This window comes from Typopeltis vanoorti, chromosome 12 (assembly GCF_054136105.1).
Source record: "Typopeltis vanoorti isolate ZY-2024b chromosome 12, IOZ_Tvanoo_1.0, whole genome shotgun sequence".
Classification (NCBI taxonomy): Eukaryota; Metazoa; Arthropoda; class Arachnida; order Uropygi; family Thelyphonidae; genus Typopeltis; species Typopeltis vanoorti.
The window spans coordinates 134,608,084-134,635,882 of record NC_143560.1 but is presented as its reverse complement, the minus strand read 5'-3'; the positions used below and the strand labels follow the sequence as shown (position 1 = coordinate 134,635,882).

Below are 27,799 nucleotides of genomic sequence, written 5' to 3'. Positions count from 1 at the left end.
CTGCACCTTTCTTCGGTGTATGTTTACAATTGGACATTGAAAGCCGTACCAGCGTACCCATGGAGAGACATCTATTGCGTGGTAAAAGTAGGAAGCAAGAGCGCTAGTGCCATTTATTATGTCGAGAAGTAACTACTCGTATGGGCGGCAATTTTGAATAAATACAAATATTTGAGAACAATTTTATGAATCTCTCATTGCTAAAGAACGTGTTAAATTCAAAAGTTCTTTGTTTACAAATTAATAGCATGTTAAAATTGTATTTGTAGTATTATTAATGGTATTTTTTTAGTCACAATCTCATAAAGTTTGTGAGTTTACGATTTTTTGTTGGGCCGCGGGTTGGACAAGCCGGGTTTAATTTATATCTCTTCATGTAGGTGCAGTTTCTCTATGGGTAAACGAACGTTCACTTTGGAATACTCCTCTTTCAGAAATGTGCGTCAGTGTGACTTGAAATGTTCAAAACTTCAGTTTCCCCTCCAGTGATGTCACATCCGGTTGCGAACAGAGATGCCCGTTCACTCTGCAATGCGTCCGCTGCAGTCATTGTAAGGGAAATAGTGCGATTATCGAAATTGAATAATTAAAAATGTTCTGATGAGTCCTAATTTTCTTGGGTTGTGCTGTTAAAACTAAAAGGTAAGAAATTGCATGATATCCAAATGTTGAAATTTCAGGTGTATTACTCTACTTTTCAGGTTGTACACCGGAAACGTGATGTTCTTGACCGGACTCTTCAAAGTTATGTTTAAAGTACCTATCTTTGCTGTGTCCTGCATGAGAAAAAGTAATTTCAATGCTTCTTGACGTTTATATAATCCCGTGAAATTAAACAAAATGTGCAAGTGTAGATGTTTATAAAGAATCCGAAAACGTCCTTTTAAGGTAAGCGAAATTGTAATTCTCAAAGTAATTTCCAACTTTTTTTTTTAAAGTGCATGTTTCGTTATGGAGTCAGGCTTAGTGTTATCCTCCTCAAACACAATTCATGGCTGTAGTTTGAGAGTCAGTATTTTGTATGAAGAAAAAAAACGTGCGAACGAGAGCACACTATTGTCTAAAGTCACCTATACCCAAGCGTATGGGTGACATTCATTAAACATATAAGATATTTTACCACCACAGCGATTGGTGTTAATTATAGGAAAATTGGTTGTGGGGAACAAAGAGCTAATAAATGGAAACATTTCTTCTTCGCGTTGTATCCCGCTTGGTTCAGGGTTCGCTATTTTACATGATGCGACTTGAAGCGATCCCAACCAACTTGTCGCAAAGCCTTGACGTTGGGGGTTAAATGTATGTATGTCTGTAGATGTGTGTGTTCACGAGGTCGGTTTGCCAATAAATGGAAACATCTATTACATTACTTGTTTGATGAGATTGTGAAATTACTTGTTATACAAACTAACCAGGCTTCTAAACAATTTAAAACTGTTCATACATAAACGCATCTTTAATACGATAAGTGAGAAAAGGTTTCGCATTCATAATAATTGTTAATTTAAAATGCAAAACAAGGGGAGAATCACTTTCTGCTTATTTCTATGCAAGGAAGTAAGCCAGCTACAGATATCTTAATGTGATGTTCTGCTTCACCCTTGAAATGGTGCATCCTATAATTGTAACTCAAAATTGAAGCAAAGAAATTCAAGATTTTGAGCTTGTTAACGTGAAATAAGTAAGGAAGTGAGTGTAAGACACGTTTTTATGTAGTGAGTCGCAGTTCAACCTTTAGAGCTGTTCTTGGCATATAAAAGTAGTCAGAAGGTACCCAAGAGTTACTTTATGCATTAATAAATCTTGAGTATTGCATAGTATATATATCAAATAAAATTATTAATCATTTATTTAAATCAAAATTTAAACCTGTCTCAACATATTTTTTCATTCTTCACCATCCCCCAGACTCAGAACTCTATAGAGGACAAGTCATAAGAGTATGATGTCCACTTATTTGGGCCCCATCTAGTATTCCAACTTCTTGGCAAAGTGTCAGGCAAGTGTACTTTGGCAACATAAGTGAAAGGTAAGAGTCCAACATGTAATACTAATTTTAATTTTCTCCCATGTATCCTCCAAAAAGTAAGGTCCAGTCAACCCCTGAGCAGATATTATTTTGTTATTATTATACAGGTATCTCCATGGAGTCAGAAGACTCATCTTGGGAGATCCATTATTCACACACTAGCCATCATTCACACAATACCTATCATACTTCTCCTTAAACTCATTCACTGATAAAGCACGCTCAACCACCTTTGACAGTTTCGTATCACATATTACATCAGAGACAGTTCTTGGCTGGTTTAGTTGCTGTTCCCATGTAATATTGGGGTTGCTATCTAAGGAATAATACATGCTAGTTGACTGCCATTTTATTTAAAAGAGGTTTCATATGATTTTTGTTCATTAACCACATCAGTGTCTGTGAATGAAATATCGCTTCTTGTGCACTTCTGTCCCATGCTTTCAACATGGATGCTGCATTTTGCATCCATGGCAACTTATGTCAAGGCCAGTTGCAGGGTTAATATATGATATAATATCTGGTATGACTTCATATGATCTGTATGCCGATTAATAAAGAGTTCACATTTGTAGTCTTCAGCATCATCATCTTCTAGAAGGCCATTAATTAACCAAGGTTTAAAGATGTAATGATCTATTCTTCTTAAAGACCTTCCAGAGATGTCCATATCAGCATCCAAGCATTCTCATTCATCTATAAATTTTGTGTCAGAACAGTAGCCACGGTGTCAGCATTTTTGGCAGTTCTGAGCAGCAAAAGTTCCATGTTCATGGAACCTTATCTTTTAATTTGTGATTAAGAGACAGGTGTGTTTTTTCCATATTCTTTGCATGCTTCGTTTACTCTCAACATTTCTTGTCCAATAATTTCAGTGAAGAATAATGAGTTATATGCTTATTCATTATTTGATATATTTATTATTATTCGTTGACACCTCCAAGGAGTCCAAAGACTCATTGCGGGAGGACCTGTCTCAACCACTACACCGATTATTTATTTATTTACTTTTATATCTGAAATATAAAGAAATATGTTATACAACAATAACTGCAACATAAAATCTACATAATCTGATTAGTACAATTGCTATGTGGTTTTTGACCAACCCCATATATATAATATGGTTTTGTATGTGTTGAAGTGCTGGGAAGAACTCATGTTGGAAGCTTATTGCAATGAAACAGCAGTGAGAAAGGATTAAAAATACTGTTTTTTTTTTTTAATTCTTTCTCAGTGCTGTTTTCACTCCATTAAACCTCCAACATGGATTTGGTTTTGCCATTAACCACAACATCATAATAAATACATGGATGTCATGTTTCCGTTAAAATTGAATACTATTAGAATAACATTGATGGTTAAAATTTAAAATGATCCATTTGCAATCCATAACTGAAATGGGTACCTTTTCTTCAGCCAACATTCTCTGAATTTGAATCTCATTCTGGATATGGATGTCTGAATGTCCACAAGTGATAGATGAATTTCACCTTGTTTCATGTTTAGCATTTACAGCAAGGTTTCAATAGCCCTTAGTCCACTCACTAATCAGGGGTGAATATTCCTGGTGTGCGGTGCTCATTCACCAAATAGCAAAATCACCGATATTATATATTTGCATTTTTACCCATTAATGACTTCCCTAATTGTTTCCATACTTCACATGATTCGTAACATTAAACACAATATACTAATCCTTCATGAAGAGGACACTGTCAACATGTAAACATTGCATCACATTCGTGTTAATAGCCCAGGTGTGCATTCAAAATACATACACCTTTCAGACTTTGAAAAGAAGTGTAGATGGTGCAGTGGGTCAAAATTTTTACCATTCTAGTAGTTTAAACCGCTCAGAAGGTGAGGCAGAGTGAGCTCTGAGACAATAGCACCTAGAGGCTGTGATTGGCTATTGTGTCAACCAATCCAATTGAACGTTGTCATTTGTCATGATTTGCTGTTTTTGTTTTCTGAGTTTCATTTGTTTGCGTGCGTGAAGTGTGAACTGAAGTGGTAGGCAAGTTTTTATATATAATGTAGACAAGTTTTTAATGCAGTTGACCCTTGAAGAACACAGGTTTGAATTGCGCAGTCCACTTATAGCAGGGGTCGGAAACATTTTTGAACCAAAGAGCCATTCCACCAAAAAAAAAAAGTAATTAAAACAAAATTTTGGGAGCCGCAACTTCAATTCGAATTTTCCTGGTGACTCAAAGTTGCAGTTAGTTCAAACTTAAGTAAATTTGTTTTTAACTCAATACTTCCAGATATCAAATAACATTTTTATATTTGCAGATAAATTTTTTATATCTTCAATAAATAAAACAACATTAACTTTGATTAAGTTTTTAATCAGAAAACATGTTTAAGTATAATATTGCAAAAAAAGTCAGAATTTGTATTGCAAAAATAATAGTCCGAACAAAAATGCAATATTATGTATTTTAATAGATAGTTGATTGTTTTAATTTAAAATTCACTAATGAAACTTTTGATTTTGCATCTTCTCAGCCAATTTACTTAAATCTGGACTGTATGTCTTGCACTTTAGTAATAATTCGGCTTTCAAACTTTCATCAGTCAGTTTGTTCCTATACTTATTTTTAATGTAATTCATTGAAGAGAAAAATTGTTCGCAATTGTACGTTGAACCGAAAAGAGTCAAAATTCCAAAAGCAAGTTGCCTGGCATTTGAATAATTAGTTGCGAAAGAATTCCAATATTTAAATATAATTTCCTGTGGTGTTTCTTCCATAGTTCCCTCATTTTCTTCAATTTGTGCTACCATTTCCTGAAGTTTTTGTACCCAGATGCTTTTATTCTGAATTTCCAGAAGCTTGTAGGTCTGCAATTGATATTCTGGGAAAAGCTTCAATATCTTTTAATTTTAAATTGCAATTTAACGGATGTAATATAAATTTCATCATCTCCTGATGTTTTTTAAAATCCCGAAATCCGCTTGTAAATGAATCTAAAATTACTGTAATCATTTCAACGAATATTTTGCAATCAACTTTTTCTCGATTTAAATTCAATCTATAAATTTTTAGATTTTCAAAATATATAAATTTTTTTTCAGTAAAACTTCGAAAAACACTCTTAGTTTCTGTTCAAAGTAAGGACTTCCTTTAGTAACTGTATGGCTGTATTTCCCTTCCCTTGCAACTTCAAATTTAGCTCATTAAAATGTTCTATCATATCAAGCAAAAAACAAAAGTTTTGTATCCATTCGGGATTACTGAGAAGTTCCACATGATTTACGTTATAATTTTTAGTGGTTAAGAAAACTTACTTCTTTTAAGCACTGAAAAAAACATTTTAATGCATTTCCTCTTGATAAGCATCGTACAGATGTAAATGTCACTAAATCTTTATGTTGACTACCTAGTTCCTCTAAAAATGTGTCAAAAACTCTGTGATTCAACGCCTGAAATCAGATGAAATTGATCATTGGCACAACATCCATCACTCTTTTTAGTTGTGGTAATAATCCTAAAGAATTTGCAACTAAAGCTTCTTGATGCAAAATGCAATGAAATGAATAATAATATAATAAATTTAGTTTAATCCTTTATCCAAGTGTGTACAAACAAAGTTTGCACCTGAAAGTATCTTCAGGACTGGGATAAAGTGGTACAACACCGGGCAACTCCTTGCAAAGGTGGAGCAAGCTACCAACACTCCTATCTCAGCATCTCCCATAATGCAAAACACATCTCCTTGTGGATATGTACAATGTTATGCATTAAGGGAAGGGCCACTACCCAGACTAGTTTCGACCTTTATTGAGGTCTCTTCAGTGGGAGCCAGACCCAAGTGGAGATACCAGGCAGAAGCATTAGCAAAGTCATCTCCTCCTATAGGAGCTGCCAAACGGTGTGCTACCTTTTTATTAAATTACTCTGGATTTAGAGAAAGATGTTGAAAGTTTATTTTTCACTTGGTCAGACTATAATAAATTTAGTTTAATCCTTTATCCAAGTGTGTGCAAACAAAGTTTGCACCTGAAAGTATCTTCAGGACTGGGGTAAAGTGGTACAACACCGGGCAACTCCTAACTAAATTTATTATAGTCTGACCAAGTGAAAAATAAACTTTCAACATCTTTCTTTAAATCCAGAGTAATTTAATAAAAAGGTCGCACACCGTTTGGCAGCTCCTATAGCAGGAGATGACCTTGCTAATGCTTCTGCCTGGTATCTCCACTTTGGCCTGGCTCCCGCTGAAGAGACCTCAATAAAGGTCGAAACTAGTCTGGGTAGTGGCCCTTCCCTTAATGCATAACATTATACATATCCACAAGCAGATATGTTTTGCATTATGGGAGATACTGAAATAGGAGTGTTGATAGCTTGCTCCACCTTTGCAAGGAGTTGCCCGGTGTTGTTACCACTTTACCCCAGTCCTGAAGATACTTTCCGACGCAAACTTTGTTTGCACACACTTGGATAAAGGATTAAACTAAATTTATTATAGTCTGACCAAGTGAAAAATAAACTTGCAATGAAATGAAATAACTCCATGTGGAATTTGGGTGGAGAATAATTTATTTAACAAACCCCTTATTTTTCGCAATCATAGAAAACACGCCATTGGTCGCAATGCGTACTATATTATTAATATTTTTATTTTTATTCTGTAAACTTGTTAGAAGATTTCTGAAATATCTTGACATGTAGTGTGTCCTTTAAGTGTTAGCAGATCAAGAAGTTCTTCTCGAATACTGGAAGATGTGATATATTTAATCATCACGCAGCATTGTGCCATATCGGAAAGATCATTTGATTCATCAACCGCAATAGATATAAAATCGGCAGAATTAATATCCATAATTTGCATATTTGAAACTTCTGCAGAAATTGTTACAATCCGTTCCTTGACAGTTCTAGCTGAAAGAGATAAATCTTTATTTTTTTTTTACGTATCTCACCCTTATTTTTAATATCCTTAAGTAGAATTTCAGAGAAATTATACATGTAATTTTTTAGAAATTCACCATCACTAAAAGATTTTCCCCCTTTTGCTATTTCAAGGGATAACAAAAAAACTTGCTTCAGTAGTATTCGACGAAGATTTCGTCCAAGTTGACAAATCTCTTTGCTGAAGTAATGTTTTCTTTTGTAATTCTTCAATAGAATTTTTTTCTATTATCACCCTCAGGATATTTTTACTGAAGTCTAAATGTTTTCCTCGAAAATATTGTTCGATATTACATGATTTGTTATTTTGAAGTCATAGATGGCAAATTAAACATTGCGGATTTCCACTTACTTCTATAAATGCAAATTTCTCTATCCTCTGTTTTCTTCGATTATTTTTCTTTTTCTTGAACTCATATTAGGATGGTTATTATCAAAAATTTACCTGCAAGTAAAAACACAAATTCAACATAATAACATAATAAAAATTATTTAAAGTAAAGAGCCAATAGGCTTCATTTCGGCGATGTAAAACATTATTTAAATTAAGGGGATATTAAATCCCACATTGTTTTAAAACTGAATAAGAAACTCAAAGATAGGAATCAAAGAGTTTCATGCCGAATATGGTAACTATAAACATATCAGCGACTACTAGCGTAAGCTAAACCATGTAGTTCAAGTACGTAGTACAAACTAGGGCAATTCGTTTCAAAGGTTAGGAAAGTTCTGATCGCTTTTCTTAGTATTTTCCATAATGTAAAACCCATCTCCTAGGAGATGTTTGATGTTATACATTAAGGTGGGAGGTCATTACCCAGCCCGGTTTTGATCTTTATTGAGATCTCATCAGTGAATAGCTAGACCAAAGTATAATACTATGGATATAGCAGAAAGAACTTATATACTCTGCTATACGAGTTTTAAAAAAGGTGAGTTTCTTATTCGGTTTTAAAACAATGTGGGATTTAAATAATAAAAATTAATTTGTGCATAACATTACCTGACACTAAATTAAACACCGGTTTAGTACCACAATAAATAAGTTAACTAACAGAATATTTATTTTGACAGTTAAAATCCGTATGTATCTATAAAATGTGGTGTTTGACAAGACAGCTGATCAATTAGTTCAAATTTTTGCCATGGTGCTAGTTACCTTAAGCATGCGTAACAAATTTCATGTGTAACACACGTCACATGCTTAGTATCTAGCGCCATGAACAGGTCTTATCAAAAAACAATATTTAGTTGTTTGTATTAATTATGTATATTTTATTCAATATAAAAGAACCACCGGTTCCCGACCCCTGACTTATAGGCAGGGTTTTTTGTTTTGTTTTTTTTGAATAAATATATTGGAATTTTTTTTTGGAAATGTGCGACAATTTAAAAAAAAAAAAACTCGCAGACGAACTGCATAGCCTAGAAATATTGAAAAAATTAAGAAAAAGTATGTCATCAATGCATAAAATATATGTAGATACTAGTCTATTTATTATTTGCTACCATAAAGTATGTATAAATGTTAGGTATAGTTTCTGGGAAAATTTCCATGCTACTCCCCAGTTTCCCCATAAGTAAACCCTTCCCCTTCTCCCCCCCCCCCCAAAAAAAAGCGCCCTTAAACACAATAATATATATACAGTCATACTCCGACTTACGTGAATCTGGAGTTACGCAGTTTCTTATATGTATGTATTCCCATCCCGCTTCATGCCTCACCACTAGTCGTATCTTTCAGGCACCGGCCGCATTTGCCAGTGTTGCACATGCTGTGAACAAGTACTGACGTGCTTCGCACGGTCTCGATTCATACACGATTTTTATAGTCTACAAACCTTGCGATTGTTTAATGTTATGTTCTTGATAAAAATTTTATCACATAAAAAATAATGTCATCTAAAAGAAGCAAGTCCGATTCTTCTACAGCTAGCAAGAAAAGAAAAACATTGCCTTTGGAAACAAAACTCAACATTATTAAGGATTTTGAAGTCGAAATGAAAATTTGTGAGCTAGCAAAGAAGTTTGATCTACAGGAATTCACAGTAAGAACAATCATAAAAGAAAGGTTTTCAGATTTTGGAAGACATAGATTCTAACGAGGAACGAACTGTAGCCACAAGGCAAAAGGCAAGGAATAAAAAAATCATTAGCTTGCTGTGAAGAAATTTTGCGTGACAAGAAAAAGACATTATGCTGTCAGACTAATCTATTAGATTTTATGAAACCATCGACATCGAAATAACTTTCTTTTTTTTATGTACGAAAAACTACAATTATGATTATATTTCTTAAAAAATATAGGTGTTTTTGTAAACCTTTGGTCCCAATTGTATGTTTGTAATATATAAATTACATGCAAAATTATACCCCGAGTTACGTGAATTCAACTTACACGCTTTTTGTTGGTCCCACCTACCGCGTAACTTCGGGGTTTTACTGTATATATATATATATATTTATATATGACACCTACGGCGTACCCCCCCCCCCCCCCACAGAGTTCCAGACTGGTAGGCCGGTTCTTTTTGAATTCTGATGACTCAAAGTTTGAAGACTTGAAAGGGTGGTTCCCCCCTCCCCTGGCACCTACGGCACCCAACCCCCCCTGAGTTCCGGACTGGTAGGCCGGTTCTCCTTGAATTCTGATGACTCGAATTTTGAAGACTCAACACTCAGGGTAGCCCCTGAGTTTCAAAACGTTTCAAATAACTTGACAAAAAACGTTACAAAAAAGCCTTATCATTTTATATTATAGAGTAGATATATATTATTAATACAAAAACTCGGGTTTCCAAATATATTTTTCCCGTGTCAAAACACCCCTCCCCATGCTCCCTTCCTCTTCCTCCCCCCTCGTTATAAACAACCTTCAGCAGGATCATGGAATTGGAAGACATCCTAGTATCAAAACAAGGTATGTACAAAATTTTTCCACCTCTTTTATTCTGCTATAATTGCCTTCTATACTCACCCATAATACCCTAAAGATATATACCCTTTTTTGAGTAATTATAGCCAATGTATTTAAAATAAGACACTCCTAAACAAAAACTGGCTATAATAGCCGTAATTATAATGATAATGTACAAAATCTGTTATAAAAAGTTAAAATTTATCAAAACTTATGTACAAATGCTTACAGACCGTACATAGCCATTTGCAGTCGAGAGAAATGTAAATAAATGTAAAGAAGCAGTATTAAATCATAACTGCATAAAATTAACTGTTATTAATTAGTTAATTAAATTAATTAGCATAAGATGAAAATTTTATAACGATTCATTCATTAGTGTATAGGCCTGCTACCGCTAAGGAATCATATTGATTGCTAGGCTACCATAAAGCAGTCATATTGCTGCTTTGTTATCAATGTATGAATTGTTATATCTGTAAATAAATATGAATAATTTCTTTTTCACATTGATGTAGGTACTGACAGACATAAGATTCATCTTGTAAACAGGCGACGTAGACTTATGATATCGATAAATGCAGTACAGTACTGTAAATGTATTTTCTCTTCATTATGATTTTCTTAATAACATTTTCTACTCTCTAGCTTACTTTATTGTAAGAATATAGTATACAGGTAACCCATGTATAATGCAGACTGTTAGATTCCATAGAAATGCCGCATTATATAAATTGCATTATGCGAGGCTCAGATCACATAGAAAAAGTATGGTTATGTTCCAAAATCGTTTTTTTTTTTTTAATTATATAAATAACAATGACATATCCAACAAAAAATAAATTTTGTAGATGTTCTTTATTTACCGGACATCATCATTACTTTTAATCTCTTGGACATCATTTGTATAATTTTCATTGCATACTTCAGCTGGTTTAGTTATCAAGAAGTCGGTAATAAGACCTTGCTTACCACTATGCTGCAATTTTTTATTATGTTCATAATATGGAGTTAAACAAATATCCAATTGTCTCGTGAATTTTCTGGAGTGCTCTACTGAGGGATCACTATCCATAAAATAACTTCCTAACTCTCTTGCCAAGTTCAATCCTTCTAATTTCTTTAAACTGAATTCTTTAACGATTCATCACAATCAGAATCTTCGGCAGAACTCCCCCCCCCCCCTGTTTGGTTCGACGTCATGTATTAATTGTACCAGTTCTTCCTCATTTAAATCTATTTCCTAATCAATTAATTCAGTAATTTCATTTTCAAACATATTGCAAAAATTCTCTCCACCAAAAATGTGTGCAATGTTTATTATACGACTTAGAGCTTGGCATCCACTGGAGGTACAAAATTTTGTTCCAGAATGGCTTTAGGCCATATTTTTTTTCTAGCAAGCATTCAGTGTGGAGAATTGTAATTCTTTAATGGACAGAAAAATAATTTTCACACAATTCAGTATCGAAAACTCTTTACATGCTTCAGGCAGTATCATGTTTAGATTAGATTCCATTTTTTCCAAAATTAATCGAATGTTCGACGAATATAATTGACTTTAATGTTGATATGATCATTGGTCGAGTGGTCGAATATATGAAGTAGTATTAGGTGGCAAAAAGTTATTTTAATATTCGGATGGCTTAAATTTGTTGGATTGCCTGGTGTGTGATCTAAAATTAGTAGAATTTTGAAGTCGATAATCTTTTTCTTTGTGTAACTTTCTACATCGGGTACAAAACACCTTGAAAATCCAATTTTCAAACATGCTAGCTGTAACCCATGCCTTTTTGTAGGTCCACCAACAAGTAGGGTGGACTTGTCGAGCCCTTTCGTAGCACGAGGATTTGAGGATCAGTTAATAAACATTGATTTTGTCATGTAATCAACTGATGCATTACTACAAAACAGTGGAGTAATTCTATCTTTGGAAACTTTGAATTCAGAAGCTGATCTTTCATGTTTTGAAATATAGGTGCGTTTTTAGCATTTTTTTCTCCCAGTATAAACTGGATTCATCTGGTCTGCACTATAACCTCCTTCAATGATTTTTAAAAGTTCTGGATATTTCCGGGAAGCTTCTACGTCTGCTGATGCTGATTCTCCCTGGATTTTAAGATTATGCAAAGAAAACTGCTTACTGGCACAAAATCCTGCTGAGAGCTTTCTTCTGAAGAATCTTGATCAAGTTCTTTTAAATGTTTATAAATTTTGAGAGCTTTTGTTTAATAAGATTTTCATCTAAAGGAATTTTCTTTTGAGTGCAATCTTCTATGGAAATCATTAGAGATTTCTTCATTTTTCCCATTAGAACATCGCATACATGAGCAACGTGCTTTGCACTTACCACTGACCAGCATAACGCTTTCTCGGATTTTATGTTCATTTTGTTTGATTGTCAAAGGTCTTTGCAACAACTCCTGAATTTTCTTTTCAATGTTGGTTTTTTCCCTTTCATTGCGGTTTTAGTGGCCATTATTATAAAAATACATTTTTTGCATAATAAAAAGCATTACATATTAATTAAATAACTCGCCAGAAAATAAACTGCTCAGCTTGAGATTAACACACTTATGATTTTTAATGCGCTTTCCTGGCAGAAAACGAAGACAATTTTCAACAATAAACACTTTATACAGTAAGCAATTGACGTATATGCATGCTAAAGGGTATTTCCCCTAATACAAATTTGATTGCCAAAGGATAACATCAGCAAAAATGAAATTTCTAAGAAGAACAGTAGGCTATACTCAATTAGATAAGAAAAGAAATGCAGACATTTTAAAAGAACTCGACAACAACCAAAAATGTGTCTTTTGGTAAAGACACATTTTACAAACTATGGAAAATTACAGAAGTAAATGGATCAACACGTAAATAGAATGTCAACCGAAAGATTACCAAAAAGAATACTAATTTATAAACCAAAAGGAAAAAGAAGTAGAGGAAGACACCTAAAAAGGTGGTGTGAGATCGGAACAGGCCAGTAGGCTTAATACCGTGGAAGGAAGAAGATAAATTTACTACTTATAACTACATGCGCGATATGGGCAGACACAAATTTAACAAAGATTAAATTTGATTTTTAAGTTGCGCAGTGAAAAATATATGAAAAGATAAAGGGTTATTACAACTTGTAGACAGTGTTATATCAAAACCGCTTATAAGTGCTGTGTTGAACAAGGGTTACTATAAATTGTAGACCGCGTTATATCAAAACCACGTTATACGAGGTTTACCTGTATATACATGCATACCATAAAGAATGTGTTGTAAACATTGTCTGTTGTGTCCCTGTATATTATTACTATATTATTATGCTTTTACTCTTTATCTTAGATTACTACAGGTTATCTAATTTCTAATACCTTGGAAAATTTATTTAATGTTACGACTGCACCACAAAGATTCCTCTTTATAGGTATTAAATATAATTAAGATTACCTGCAGGTTCTCTCAAGATCTATCTCAAGTTTATTGACAGTCATCACCGGTTCGTATTTATTTAGAAATAGTACATTGGATTAAGGATCAGTGAGTACACATTTTTTTTTTTTTTTTTTTTACATAACAAACATATTTATTAAACTACAATGCAATTATACAGTATATTAAATGAATTGGCTCTTTCTAAAAATCTAAACCCAAGAATTATATCTCAATAATTGTACATACATTAACACATGCAGCAATACTATCATACAGAAATCTGTTCTCATCCCAATACTAATATGTTCATGCAATATATGTTTCAACTAACAAGTTTCTCATATCTAAGTTATACAATTTAATCCTCAGCTTCTTGGTCCAGAACAAACAATCGCAATTAAACTTTGTAAGTGTCCCGTGGACTATCAGTCTATCTTCCTTAATGTTAAGCAAACACAAAAATTTTACTCACCGTTCTTCTCTGACACATATATCTTAACTGGCTCTCTTATCTCTTTACTGGTTCCACTGACGACTGCTTTTCAATTCTGGGCCTCAACATTCATGCAGGCTTCTTTCCTTTAGTGCTGTCGTATCGTGGAGGACTCCTGGGGCTTCAGCCGATGGCTTTTGACAACCGATGCACATAGCAGACTATCTTACTCGCAAGGCATGCTGGTCCGACTGTCTCTTCCCCTCCGATGCCTCATGGCGCCCACTGCTTCCCTCCTGACTTCTAATGGGCTGTCATCCACGATGCTGGATTGAGATGCTACGAGAGGAGCTGCACCTCTTTTTTTCGCCCCTGATGATTTCTTATACTTCTCCTGTGGTCCCTGGATTAAGGGTTGAGAACCTCAAATATTCTTGTGCAAAAGGGGATGTGACCTTCAAAGTTGTCGATTACTTCTGTTTCCCATAGAACACAAAAACAATCTTATTTACCAAACGCGGGATATCCTTAGATGTTCGCCGCCTTTTGTTGCACTGTCCTTGAGACTTGCATTTGGTTCGTATTTACTACCTGTATAAATTGTGTTTGAGTTAAATAGCTCAAACATAATTGAAAGCACTTTACATTGTACAAACAAAGTTTCTAAGCTATTTCTTTTAAATCAGAACACATCAAATGCTGGGCCGCCTTCTAAGGCATTGTCCTTGAAATATACAGTTTAACATTCATACAGTTTCAACATATACTTGCATGGTTTTTCAATCACAAAATTATTACAACTACAGTGTCAGCACATACCTTATATACACAATTCGTAACAAAAATTTACAATCACAGTGTTAAATTACAATATCCTTCTTTATACAATATTTGTGACCTCTATAAAAGTCGATGCAAAGTTAAGGAAAAAAATTCCTACTGTATTGAATTTTACAGTGTTAATCAACTGTATATGTTATCGGTAAGGCTTCTGGTCAGCATTAGGTTATTAGTAAAGTTTTTGAGGAGTCAAAAGTTATACATGGAGAGTCAGAGCCCCTAACCCCCACATTGTTCAAGCATCAGCTGTATATAATTTTTGATCAATTTATAACGTTTTTGCCCATGTTTACAATGGTATTGTAGTCGAAGGAGATAAGTCTAGTCTTCCTCTTCCAAATTTTACACCTTTTGATTAATTCAAATATATCAACCAAACATAGCATTCTCCTTCATTATTGTTTTCTAATATACAGTATCTTAAAACAAACACATTGTCCCTCCACTCTGCACAGATTTGGTTACAATTAATTGATAAATTTAAGTATTCAAAGTTATCCAACAATTAATTGCATTTATTGTATTTTTTGTAACTCGCCAATTAAGATGAGCGCTGATGTGCTATACACTCTTAAAACTTTCATAGATCGATAAAAATGCAATCATATGTATAATCAAACAATCAAACTGACGTGAATTTTGTAGCGCGGGTTGTATAAGCCATGACAGCACACCCAACCGAAATGGACAAGTGACACCACTGATACTAATATTAACGTACTATGGGTTGACATCCTTTTGGGGATGGGATTAACAAAAATAAAATAAACTACATTAAATTCTGTTAATCTAAAGAGGAATTATTATTGTCTTTTGAATTGTTAGATCCAAAATACCAAGCCTTTATAGTTGGATAAAGGCAGTGGATACATGAATACTGTTAGAAATTGCTAAGTCGTTTGATAGTATATCACAGTGTTTCTCAAACTTCAGTTATCCATGTACCCCCTTCTTAAATTTTCATTATTACCAAGTACCCCCTTATCAAAATAATAAGTAATAATAAATAAATAAATAATAAAAAAGTATATTTCATTGTAAATGCCTATTTTATTCGAATTTAGATGTGCATGTAAACAAAAAAATATGATTTACTTTTAATAGAACAAATTTTATAAAGATACTATAAATTTTTACTTAATTTAAATAATTTATCATCACTGAGAGGAGTGAAATTATTTTTGGTGAGATAAAATTTCAGCACAATTTGGCTCTATAGATGTTAATTTCAATCTCAGATGCGATTCAGCATCTATAATGTGGTTCCTCTTCTTGGTCTTAATATCAACAAGAGCTGAAGATCCAACTTTGCACAGATATGAACTTGGAAGTGGAAAAGTGAACCTCAGAGCTTTATCTGCGAATTCAAGAAATTCATTCTGTATTTGTAGCCAAAATGATAACGTATTCTTGTTGTATTTATTTTTTAGGAAACCATCAGAAGCTAGTTCTAAATTGTTCTGAATTTATTTTGAAAAAATTCTACAGGTTTGTCCTTATATTCATTATGTTTTGATTCAAAATGGTCATTTAAATTAGATGGTTTCATGCTTTCATTTTTTAGTCCAACAGTCCTTGGACTATTGTTCAGCCTATACATTAATTATATTTGTTCGTTTTTTGTACTGAGGATGCCTGATATATGGGTGAAGATTCTACAATTAAATACTTAATTTTAACTTATATTCATTATGTTTCGATTCAAAATGGTCATTTAAATTAGATGGTTTCATGCTTTCATTTTTTAAAGTTTCACCACAAATGACACATAATGGAATAAGTTCCTCTTCATTTCCCGTCCATGAAAATCCACATTTCAAATAATTCATGTCGTACTTACAAAGATTTTTCATCTTCTTTCTAATTGGTTCTTTAGAGATGTCAGACGACACACCCTTATCAATTTCATTTGATCCAGATATAATATCAACGTTTTCTTGTTTCTTACATTTTATAAATCTAGTCTTTAATCAATGATCTATACTTAAAACTTTGAAAGCTAAAAAAATTATAATATTTATTATAGGTATTATAATTTCCGTATATCATTAAAGCAATTATATCACTGAAAAATTAGTACAACCCTATTAATCGTTATTTTAACTAACAACAAATTTGTAATATGATCAAATAATGAAGCACATTGATTAATATCTGCTTAACTGTCTTAATTATCTACTAATGATTCATATAATTCCCTTTTTTTATCAGTCTATATAGTACTTTTTTTGCATTGTTGCAGGCTCGCAATGTATGCTCATATGCGAAGCTGAATGAAGATTCACGAACGATTGCCCTCGAATTTGCAAACTATTCAAATGAAGCAGTTATCAAATTTGCGTAGGATAATTCATACATAATATAATATAACTTATTGAGAAATATATACGTTTAAAATAATTCTTTTTTCTTAATAAAGATTCCATGTGTTAATGATGCATAGTCGAAAATTGCCACATACCCGGGGGGGGGGCAGGCATGCCAGACTTTGAGAAACACTGGTATATCACACAAAGGCTCTTTCATAAACTGGAGAATATGGGATTGGAATATAAACTGTGAACTTGGATAAGTGGATGGCTGATGGATAGGTATCAGAAAGTGGTATATGGTGGGTGTGAACTACAAAATTTAAGGCAACCAGTGGTGTTCCTTAGGGATCAGTCCTTGGACTATTGTTGATCAGTCTATACATTAATTATATTTGTTCTTTTTTTGTACTGAGGATGAAATATAGGTGATGATTCTATAATTAAATACTTAATTTTAACTTAAATCTTCCATTCTTTATTTCATAAATAATTTTCATTCCATAGTGTGAGGCTTTACACATCCCAACTTATTGGGATATGTAAAGTGATTTGAAGTACTGTGTTTGTGGAGCTCACTTAGTCATGTCATTCACTATACTAAATATAGTGCAAATTTAAAATCTTTCATGGGTAAAGTTATCATTTAGAAAGTTATAAAATTGCATTCTTAAATAGAAGAATAATAAATATTCATTATTATTTTATACCAAGCATGCAGTAATAGTGTTACCTTTGACTCCAGAAAAATTTCAAAAGTGATTAATTAATATCTTGTGAAAATTAAATGTTATGCTGGAGTTGAGTGTGTCTCTAGAGTTCACTATATCGATCTAACATGAGCTGCTGGAGTATTCTAAATTTCTGTCCTATGAAGAAGAGAACCAACAGTCTGAAGTGGCTGTCATGCAAGTGAAACCCTTAATCATAAATATTAATCAAAATGCAAATATACCTAATTTTTGGGCAAAGTTTGCCTTTTAACTCTGCATGAGTTGTAGAGCTGAGAGTTACTCTTAATTTTATAAAAGTTTTGGTCACTTTCTAAACTGCAAAATTCAAAAGTGACATGGTCAATTTTGAATTTCACATAATGGATATTTAGTATCTTTGGTTTTAGTAAGGTTTACTGTCAAGTTAGAGCATTTTGGGCTTTTTAAGTTAAATCACATTTATCATTTCTGATTTTCTTGATATGTTTTTTGTATTCATTATTTTCTGGTGTACTGTAAAGGGGATGTATCAAATACTAGTAATAGATATATTCATGATGGTACTATATCATTACTGGTTCCTCATTCAGTATTATTCAAATAGTATATTTTTATTTATTTATTTATTTTATTATTTTTTTTTTTCAGATAGTTTATCATGTCTGAGCTTGCAACAAGTAATGCCCGTCGAAAGGCACTCTTTGTAGCAGTCGGTTCGGTGTGCTACGAGGTGGGTTTCACCACAGCAGAAAGATTAGCACTTGAAACCTTGGTGGAAATGCTGCAGAGTTGTAAGTAATTAATGTTAATTTTGTTTCTTCTTAATTTCAAAATTTATTTTTTTAAAAGTATATATTAATTTACATTTTCAGCTACTTGATTAGGACCTATAGTGATTGTTATAATAATAATTATTATTAAACAAACAAACATCTTCAAGTACCTCGATTCATTGTGAGCGATTTGCTTCTAATATGACCATGATTGTTATTTTAGTAGTTAACTTTTTTTTGCTGTCAGCACATTCATAATATGGCAGTTTATTCCAAATGAAGATGTTATGTGAATTTTAAGATCTTATGTGAATAATCCAACTCCGCTTGAAGTTGGTTACTCTGAGTAGTGATCACTGCAGCCAGTCCCAAGCCTGGATGAAGGAGGAGGAGGGTTGTGCATTGGGCTAGCAACCCAATCACATAAAAAATTGATGCTACAAAACCGATACAAATGAAACCTCCGAACAGTACTCAATGGCAACCGACCCTGGAATAGAAAAAAGGATATGATTGGATTACGAAATAGACAGAAAAATAAGAATAAAATTAGGAGAGATATCAAAATGGCAACATGGAATGTAAGGACAATGAAACAAATAGGAAAGATGAATGAAGTTGTTAATGAAATGCTGAAATATAAAAGAGACCTCATTGCACTACAAGAAATGCGATGACAAGGACAGGAGAGAATTGATAAACAGCATTATAGTGTTATTTATAGTGGTCCCAGTGAACAAACTGATCAGCTATGTACTGGCTTCATAGTGAGCAAGGAAATACAGAAAAGTATGTTAGAATACAAAGCTATCAGTAACCGAATATGCAAAATAAAATTAAAAGGAAAATTTAGAAACATTATTGTCATTTCAGCTCATGCACCAACTGAGGTGAAAGAAGAAATCGATAAAGATCGATTTTATGAGAAACTTGAAGAAGTTTGCTGCAAGACACAAAGGGATGATATTCTATTAATCATGGGGGACTTCAATGCTAAGATTGGGAGAGATGAAAATCAAAAGCAAGTGTATATTTATGTTACATAATTATGTTACATGATAAAAACAATGAGAATGGTGATTTACTGATGCAATTTGCATTTAGAAACAAATTATTCATAAGAAGCACATCATTTGCACATAAAGCAATTCACCTGGAAATGGGAGGATACTAGGCACTAACGAAGTAAACCAGATTGATCATGATTTAGTCTCAAAACGTCATTTCTTCTCTGTCATTGATGTCAGGAGTTGTAGAGTTCCTAATTGTGACAGCAATCATTATCTAGTGAAAATGATTATAAGAGAAAGATTATCAAATGTGATAAAGATGACAAAAAAGAAAGCTGGGTTATGGGACATAGATAAACTTAGTAATGATGTAAAGGAAGTTAAGAAATATCAAGATAAGTTGAAAACTAAATTAAATAAAACTGAAAATAACATAGCTGATAGATTCAATAATATTGATGGAAAATGAAATAGAGTAGAAAATATGATTAAAGAAGCGGCTGCTGAAACAATAAGTGAAAAGAAAAGAACTCATAATTAAGAATGTGATGCAGCTATAAAAGAGAACACATTAAAATTTAAAATAAAAAAAATTAATGTTTATGAAAAATTTGAAGTTTCTGATGATGTTTCTCAATTGCTGCAAATGATATCCAGCTGCAGCAATTGAACCTATGAACAGATTGAAGCCATTGATGTGCCCCCCCTCTCCTTTACCAGTCTCTTCATGGAACAAAAAAAAAAAAAAAAAAAAAAAAGTCTTAGATATTGTACCGTTCAAATAGACATGTTGAAAATGTTTCTAGCATTCCTTAACACCTACACATTATGATCTGTTTTTAAACATAGAAAAGAAAACGATAATTTTCTTTACTTGCCAATCTAACTGTTCACCTTTTCTGTCTACATACAGGGTGTTCGGGATAAATTTGACAGTTTCGTAAGGAAAAAGAAAATCTTCTTTGTATCTATTAAATTTAATGAATTGACAAAAAAACATTACAGGCAGAGTTAATTACAATACTATCAACAAGATTTACTCAAAATAACCACCATTAGCATCGATCACAGCTTCAATTCTGCTTCGGAACCTCGAACAAGCTGATGCTACAGTCTCCCTGGGAAGGGCCGCAAAAACTGTTTTAATTTTATCCATTAACTGGGCTTTTGTATTACTGGAAGTGCGATTGGTGTCTTTTTCAACTGCACCCCATACAAAATAATCCATGGGGTTAAGGTCTGGGGAGTTTGGAGGCCAAACATTTGGACTGGTGAAGTCGTAGAAATTTTCAGACAACCATTTTTGACTTTTCCCAGAGGTGTGGCAAGGGGCCGAATCCTGCTGCCATACATACGGCCTACCATTGCCTACCCTTGTTATCCAGGGCTTGACTACAGTTAGCAACTCCACGAACAAAGCCCGAATTCCAATGCCAGGGTTCTTCAACACCTGTTCCTGCAGATTTGCGAGGAATTCTGCTGTACGAACGCAATCAGATCGTCTGCTAGGGATCTTTCTTCTTGCTACATCCTCGTAGTCACCATTGCAAGTCTCTAATTCATGCCTGATTGTTTTTACTGTATTCAGGGAGCATTGGGCAGCAGTCGTAATATCCTTATTTTGATGGCGGGCACGAATCATCATGATACAAGTTATTCTCTTCCATGATTCAGGTGGGTTCCAGCTATCCATCCTTTCTGACATCTTGTATGTGAATGAAGAAGGGTCCAAACTTTTAAATGAAGAGAAGTGTGTGTTAATACATGTAACTTACGGAAAAATATAATTAATTATAAATATGTCAAATTTATCCCGAACACCCTGTATATCTACCTGCACTGGTGGTGGTACATCTATCATCTTTCACACTACACATCTTCTAATAGTGTGGTGTTATTAAAACATTGGCAAATAGAATCATCTGTTCAGACCATACTAGTCTCTCCACTGATCAGTCACAGAAATAACAAAACTTTATGCTGTTCCCCAATACATAAGCCTTTCCAAAATTCAGATATCACAAAAAATTTCCATCATCTGGAGCATCTCTGAAAAAGTACCTTTGGTTTTTTTTATTAGGTATAACATTCAGAGTGCATCTTTAAAGATTCCTGTGGCATAACTATAAACGACACATTATACAATAACTACAGTAATTAACTCTAATGAAATGAAAGTACAGATATTTCGTACTGAAAATAACAGTACATCATTGGTGCATGGAAACAAGAAAATCAAAGAAATCGGAATACAAAGTACATACAACAGTCGGATTGCCAAATAAAAACAGTTGCCGTGTGCTAGAAATTTAATATATTAATAAATAATATTTATTTATTATAGTTATATATAACACAACATAGTATCGACACTAAACACGGTATCCGGTATTTACATCAAAAATAGTTTTAATATTATATATTAATTTGTAGCATGTGGCAACTGGTTTTATTTAAACCAGTTGCCAATTTAAACGTAAACCAATTATTGTATGTGCCTTATATTCCTATTTCTTTCATTTGATGGTTTCTATGCACTGATAATGTACTGTTATTTTCAGTGCAAAATATCTGTACTTTCATTTCATTAAAGCTAATTACTGTGGATATCATGTAATTTGTTGTTTATTCAGAGTATATATTTTCTAGGGTTGGGTTGCAGACAATGCTATTGATTTAGATCATTATATTCAGTGGGGAATAATTCTGTATTATATGGATATATATTTAAATCAGAATAACTGATTTGGAATCTGCTACAGCTTTTATAATATTCTCTTAACCTAATTAAATATGGCTGCCTCACACCACTAGCAATGTGGGAGATAATTATTATGAACATTAGTTCAACATTCAACATCTCTAAACAATTTCATTAGAGGGTGCCCTTTAGGATTGTAATTTAGCAATCAGTGTTTATCTGTCTTATGTGTGCTTGTGTATATTCAATAATATTGATGGAAAATGAAATAGAGTAGAAAATATGATTAAAGAAGTGGCTGCTGAAACCATAGGTAAAAAGAAAATAACTCATAATGTAGAATGTGATGCAGCCACATTGTTATCTAAAAGTTATCTAAGGCATATATACATTTAATGTCTATATGCCTTAGTTATCAAAGTGAAATATTGGCATAATACTTAAATAAAACTTAATCTATTTCTTCCAATAAACTAAAACATGAGTGAAAATCAGTGTTAAACAAAATTGAATATCTTAGCCAGTACTTTAGTTTATACTTGAAGGTTATTCTATTATGTTACCAAGATAATACAGTTGTTGTGTTTGATATGAAAATTATTATTATTATTATTATTATTACGGGTATCTCCATGGAGTCAGTAGACTCATCGCGGGAGACCCAAACTAGCAAAACAATATCTGTCATATCTCTTCTTGAATTCATTTACAGACGAAGAGCTCACAACTAAGTCAGGCAATGAATTCCACTCATTCACCACCCTCCAGGCAAAAAACCTTGTTCTGACACCTTTGTTAACCACACTCTTCTTTAATTTCCAGAGATGACCTCTTGTTCTTCCATCACTATTACACAGCTGAAACATTTCCCCTGCATCAATCCTATAAAAACCTTTTAGTAATTTGAATGTTTCTATCATATCCCCTCTTCTTCGCCTGTCAACCAATCTCTGCAATCCACAAGCTCTCAATCTATCAATGTAGGGAGCATTTTTTATATCACTCACCAACTTGGTCACTCTTCTCTGAACCCTCTCCACAGCCTCCTCATCTCCAAGGAATCCAGGTGACCAGACCTGAGCACAGTAATCCAAATGTGGAAGTATCAATGCTTTATAAAGGGGAATAATAACCTCTTTATCTCTGGATGTCAGTGTGTTCCTCAACAACCAAGTAATCCTATGTGCAATCTTGGACACCTTAGCAATGTGTCCTCTGAACTTCATCTCCCTATCTACCAATACCCCTAAGTCCCTAGCCTCATCAATCTCTTGGAGTACCTTTCCATCGATGTAGTACACAGCTGGTAATCTTTTAATCCCAAAATGCATGACTTTACACTTTTCCACATTGAACTGACATCCATTTTCTTTTGCCCATTTTACCAGCTTATTTAAATCCTCCTGCAAACTTTCAACATCAGCTTGATTTTTTATTGCGCTACACAACTTTGCATCATCAGCAAACAACTGAATATCTCCCTTTAAGCCGTTTCCTATATCATTTATATACAAATTAAACAACATTGGCCCAAGCACAGAGCCCTGAGGCACACCACTGGTCACCTGCCTCATTCTGGACTCGGCTCCTCCATACACCACCTTATGGTATCTCTCCCTGAGCCATTCTCCTATCCATATCACCAATTTAATATCCATTCCCATCTGCTCCAATTTGCGTAACAGTGTTCTATGGGGTATCCTGTCAAAAGCCTTAGCAAAATCCAGAAGTACCACTGTGTAGCCAGTTCCTTTGTCCAACTCAGATGTTATTCTATTATGAATAGTTAATAGATTGCTAAGGCAGGATCTACCTTTAACAAAACCATGTTGGCCTCTATAGAGTATCATATCCTGATCCACCCATTCTTGAATTTTGTCTTTAACCAACTTTTCCAATACTTTTACCACACTCCTGAGATGGTGATTGGTCTGTAATTCAATACTGCAGTTTTAGAGCCACCCTTATGCAAAGGAACCACTTTGCCTAACTTCCACTCCCTAGGGACCATACCAGAGTTCAAACTTAAGTTAAATATCCAGGTGAGAGGGGTTGACAATTCATTTGCACATTCACGCAACACCCGAGCTGATATTCCATCTAAGCCTACCGCAGTGTTTGCATTTAAGTTTTGCAATATATTTAATACCTCTGATTCTTTCGCTTCAATTCTCACATTAGGTATTGCTGTAGGTATAGAGATATCCTCACTTGGGTGATAGACTTTTGAAAAGTGATCACTCAGTAACTCGACTATTACATCTGATTTTGTCACCTCAATACCATCAGCACCCACTAAGGTTATCCTTCCGAAGTCATTCTTCCTCTTACTTGCCACATAGCGGAAGAACTCTTTGGGATTACCCTTGATCTCTTTGGCTAAGGTCTTCTCATAATCTGATTTAGCTTTTCTTACTATGCTGGTAACCTTCCTAGCTTGAGCCTTGTACTGCTCATGGGTGTCCTGATCGCCTTTCTCCTTGTAAATTCTCCATAACATTTTCTTTTTTTGCAGTTCAAGCTTGATACTACTGCTCATCCATCTAATGCCTGCCTTGTTTGACCTCCTAACCATGGGGACACAATCTGATATTGCTTTCCTCAGATACCCACTGATTTTATCCCAAGCACTGCTAACATCTTTCCCTTGCAATATGTTCTGCCATGGGATGGCTGCAAGCTCACTCCGAAGCTTGTTATAATTGCCTGACCTGTAGTTCCGTACATACCCCTTCTTAATAGAAAAATCCACAGATTTTGCAACCTCCCAAGTCAATACCACATGATCGCTTTCACCAACTGGAGGTAACGAGGACACCTTACTTATGCATATAACCTCTGAACCAATAACCAGGTCCAACACTCTCACAGCACGTGTCCCTTCAGTTACGTGCTGTTTCAAGTAATTATCTCGTAGAAGATGTATGAATTCCATTTCCTTTTTGCTACGTGATATTTCCTCCTTCCAATTGATATCACCGTAATTAAAATCCCCCATAATAATCACCAAGCCTTCACTCATTGCACTAAGTTGCTGATGCATGAATTCAATATCTCCCCCCGTACTCCCTGGCCTATAGCAGCATGCAACTGTATATTTGGTTGCGTTGGTCACTATTTCGCACCAGACTGCCTCAAATGAACTCTCATTCACATGTCTATCATCATGATATACTACTTTCTTTGGCTGCAACACATCAGCTATCATCAACAGTACTCCTCCTCCTGTTCTATCTTCTCTATCCTCCCTGAAAATACTGTACCCATCACATTCAATTCCAGTGACCACATCTTTTGCTGACAGCCAAGTTTCACTAATGCCTACAACTTTTGGTGAGATTTCACTGACTAATGCCAAAAATTCTTCTCTCTTATTTCGAATGCTTCTAGCATTGGTATACAAAAATTGCAGATTCCCTCTAGATCTTGTACCGGCTTTAGAACTGATATATAAGTCACTAACTACCGTAGTCCTATGCCGATTTTTATCCCCTCTCTTCTGCAATTTATTCAGCCTATAAGGATCAATAAATACACAATCAGTGCTAAAGTTTCTCTCTCTTACACTCAACCTTTTCAATATTAGTTTCCCTGCCCAATAACTTCAACCTGTTCAGAAAACAATAACTTCTTCAATCGCTTATGTCCTTCCATGTTAAGATGCAGTCCATCTCTAGCATACAACTGCCTTTTTCCTTCAAACACACTCCAAACATCAACAAACTCCAGACCTCTTTTTCTGCACATTCTTGCAATCATATCATTCATTATCATTGCTCGTCTACTTAACTCGTAATTGTCAAAACGAGGCAGCACACACACTATTCTCCCATTGACACTTTTCCTCTTCACAATATCTAATAATGTTCTTAAATCTTTTCCTACCCGATTTATACTACCTCTCAGGTCATTTGTACCCACCATAACTATCATCTTGTCTGCTTCATGCCCTCTCTTTATTGCTAAAGCCACTCTTTCTATTGTCCCATCAGCCAAGCACTCCTCATGCATACCACTCTCCATACCCTTAATCATAGAATCACCATATATTTTACCACTCTTAACTTCATTCAAGTCCACACTCATGGACTCATTCTCTACACTATTCAGCATGACTCTCCCAGCTTCATTACTCAACTCTCTATTACTTACCCCCCCACTCTCACTACATCTCATTTCTTCTAGGCCACTTGTGGTTTTATTATGTTGACTCCCAATCACTCCCATACTATTTATTACTGAATCATTCACCAAAGACTCACCCATATGTAATCCTGTTCTAGTTACTTCAGCTAAAGTAATCTCTATAGTCCTAATTTCTCTGTTTAACACATTAAACTCAGCTTTAACTTCCAGTATCTCCTTACCGATCACTTCCACTTCCTCATGAAGAAGATGAAGGTCATTTTTCATTTTCATAAACTCCCGCCGAAGTTCTTCCGCTACGGTCCCGATGTCAGCTTCCATTCCCTTTTTGATTAATATGAAATTAAAATTAATATATTTATATATTAATATATAAAATTAATGAATATAATAAATGCTGTTAAATCTAGGTCTCACAGAAATAGCAAGGAGCAGCAGAGCATATTGTGAATTAAGTGGTCGTACTGAGCCATTAGTTGGTGATGTGTTAGTTGCCCTCGTTGAAATGGGTGAGTATTAATTTTTCTATCTTTTGGTTTGCTCTTCATTCATGTGTGTGTGTTTAGATATTGACACATATATGGAAATAATACATTGTTTGTACTAATATTATGTTACAGATTTTGTTAAAACTGACCACCACAAAATTAAATCGGTAGCATACTACTGCCTTAGTTGGTCCAAGTGAAGCATTTGTTTAACATTAAAGATTAATTATTCATTATGCCTGACTATATTGTTTCTTGGGTAACTGCTTAACTCAACTATTATCTTGATGAAGGTATTTGTTTATCTCTACAAATCATTGTCATCTTTTGGTGTATATCATTAGTGAATATACCAGATGTTATAACAGCCTAACACAATTAAGATTTCATGCCTGACTCAACACACATGGTGCAGTAATGTCAAATACTAGCTAGACATGAACTATGCACAAAGCAAGAGTAGCCCAAGAGAGAAATATATGGCTAATCTTTAAAGGTACCTGTGGCATAACTATAAACAACAAAGTTAAGAAATGACCACAGTAATAAACTTTAATGACTGTTTTTTTTTTAAAACCAAATATTGTTTCCAAAGAAGCAATATTAGAAGAGAATCTAGATATTGTTGTCTTCAGTGCAATGCTGGACTGTGTAAAACACCATGTTTCAATTATTTCACACAAAAATCATAAAAGAATAGAAAACAGTTTGTAGTATATATAGAACTATTTCTAGTAATCAATAAAGGGTACTATTTCAACTCAAGTTAGTTTGAAAGACAGTTATATAAAAAAATCCGCTAATGCTTTTTTACTCCCGAATAGGGAGTAGGCTAGGCCATTTTAGTCCTATCTAACTTTTGGAGACTGAGTGGGCAGTTCAATCTCCACTGGTAGCCAATCAGAGATAGCTGACCCAAGCCTATCACCAATTAAGCGGCACGCAGTGAAGAGAATGGCTCAGCAAGTGCTGCCATCTCGTGATCCATAACCCTAACACAATATATTTAATATCTGAAATAGTGTGAGTTCTATGGGCGATTTTCTTGAGTTTACGGGATGAAAAACCCGAATTTCCGGGAGAAAA

The 27,799-nt window shown here is 34.1% G+C and overlaps 2 protein-coding genes across 4 annotated transcripts in view; one reads left to right on the top strand and one right to left on the bottom strand.

Annotated features, from left to right (window-relative positions):
- The first annotated feature begins 512 nt into the window (after nt 1-512).
- Nucleotides 513-27,799, top strand: part of Taf8 (TBP-associated factor 8) — a 78,455-nt gene continuing 51,168 nt past the window's right edge. The window contains exons 1-4 of one of the 3 annotated variants that reach the window (XM_090402256.1): nt 513-642; nt 1,909-2,029; nt 18,244-18,386; nt 26,636-26,734. In XM_090402256.1, the coding sequence (XP_090258382.1) occupies nt 18,254-18,386; nt 26,636-26,734 (232 nt within the window). In that variant the 5' untranslated portion in view covers nt 513-642; nt 1,909-2,029; nt 18,244-18,253. Of the gene's footprint in view, nt 643-749; nt 889-1,908; nt 2,030-18,243; nt 18,387-26,635; nt 26,735-27,799 lie in introns of those variants that run through there. The other 2 variants (XM_090402255.1, XM_090402257.1) reach the window with 2 other exon arrangements.
- LOC150101239 (transmembrane protein 53-A) overlaps nt 7,378-27,799 on the bottom strand; it is a 205,881-nt gene continuing 185,459 nt past the window's right edge. The window contains exon 5 of the mRNA XM_090402254.1: nt 7,378-7,396. Within this exon, the coding sequence (XP_090258380.1) occupies nt 7,393-7,396 (4 nt within the window). The 3' untranslated portion in view covers nt 7,378-7,392. The remainder of the gene's footprint in view (nt 7,397-27,799) is intronic.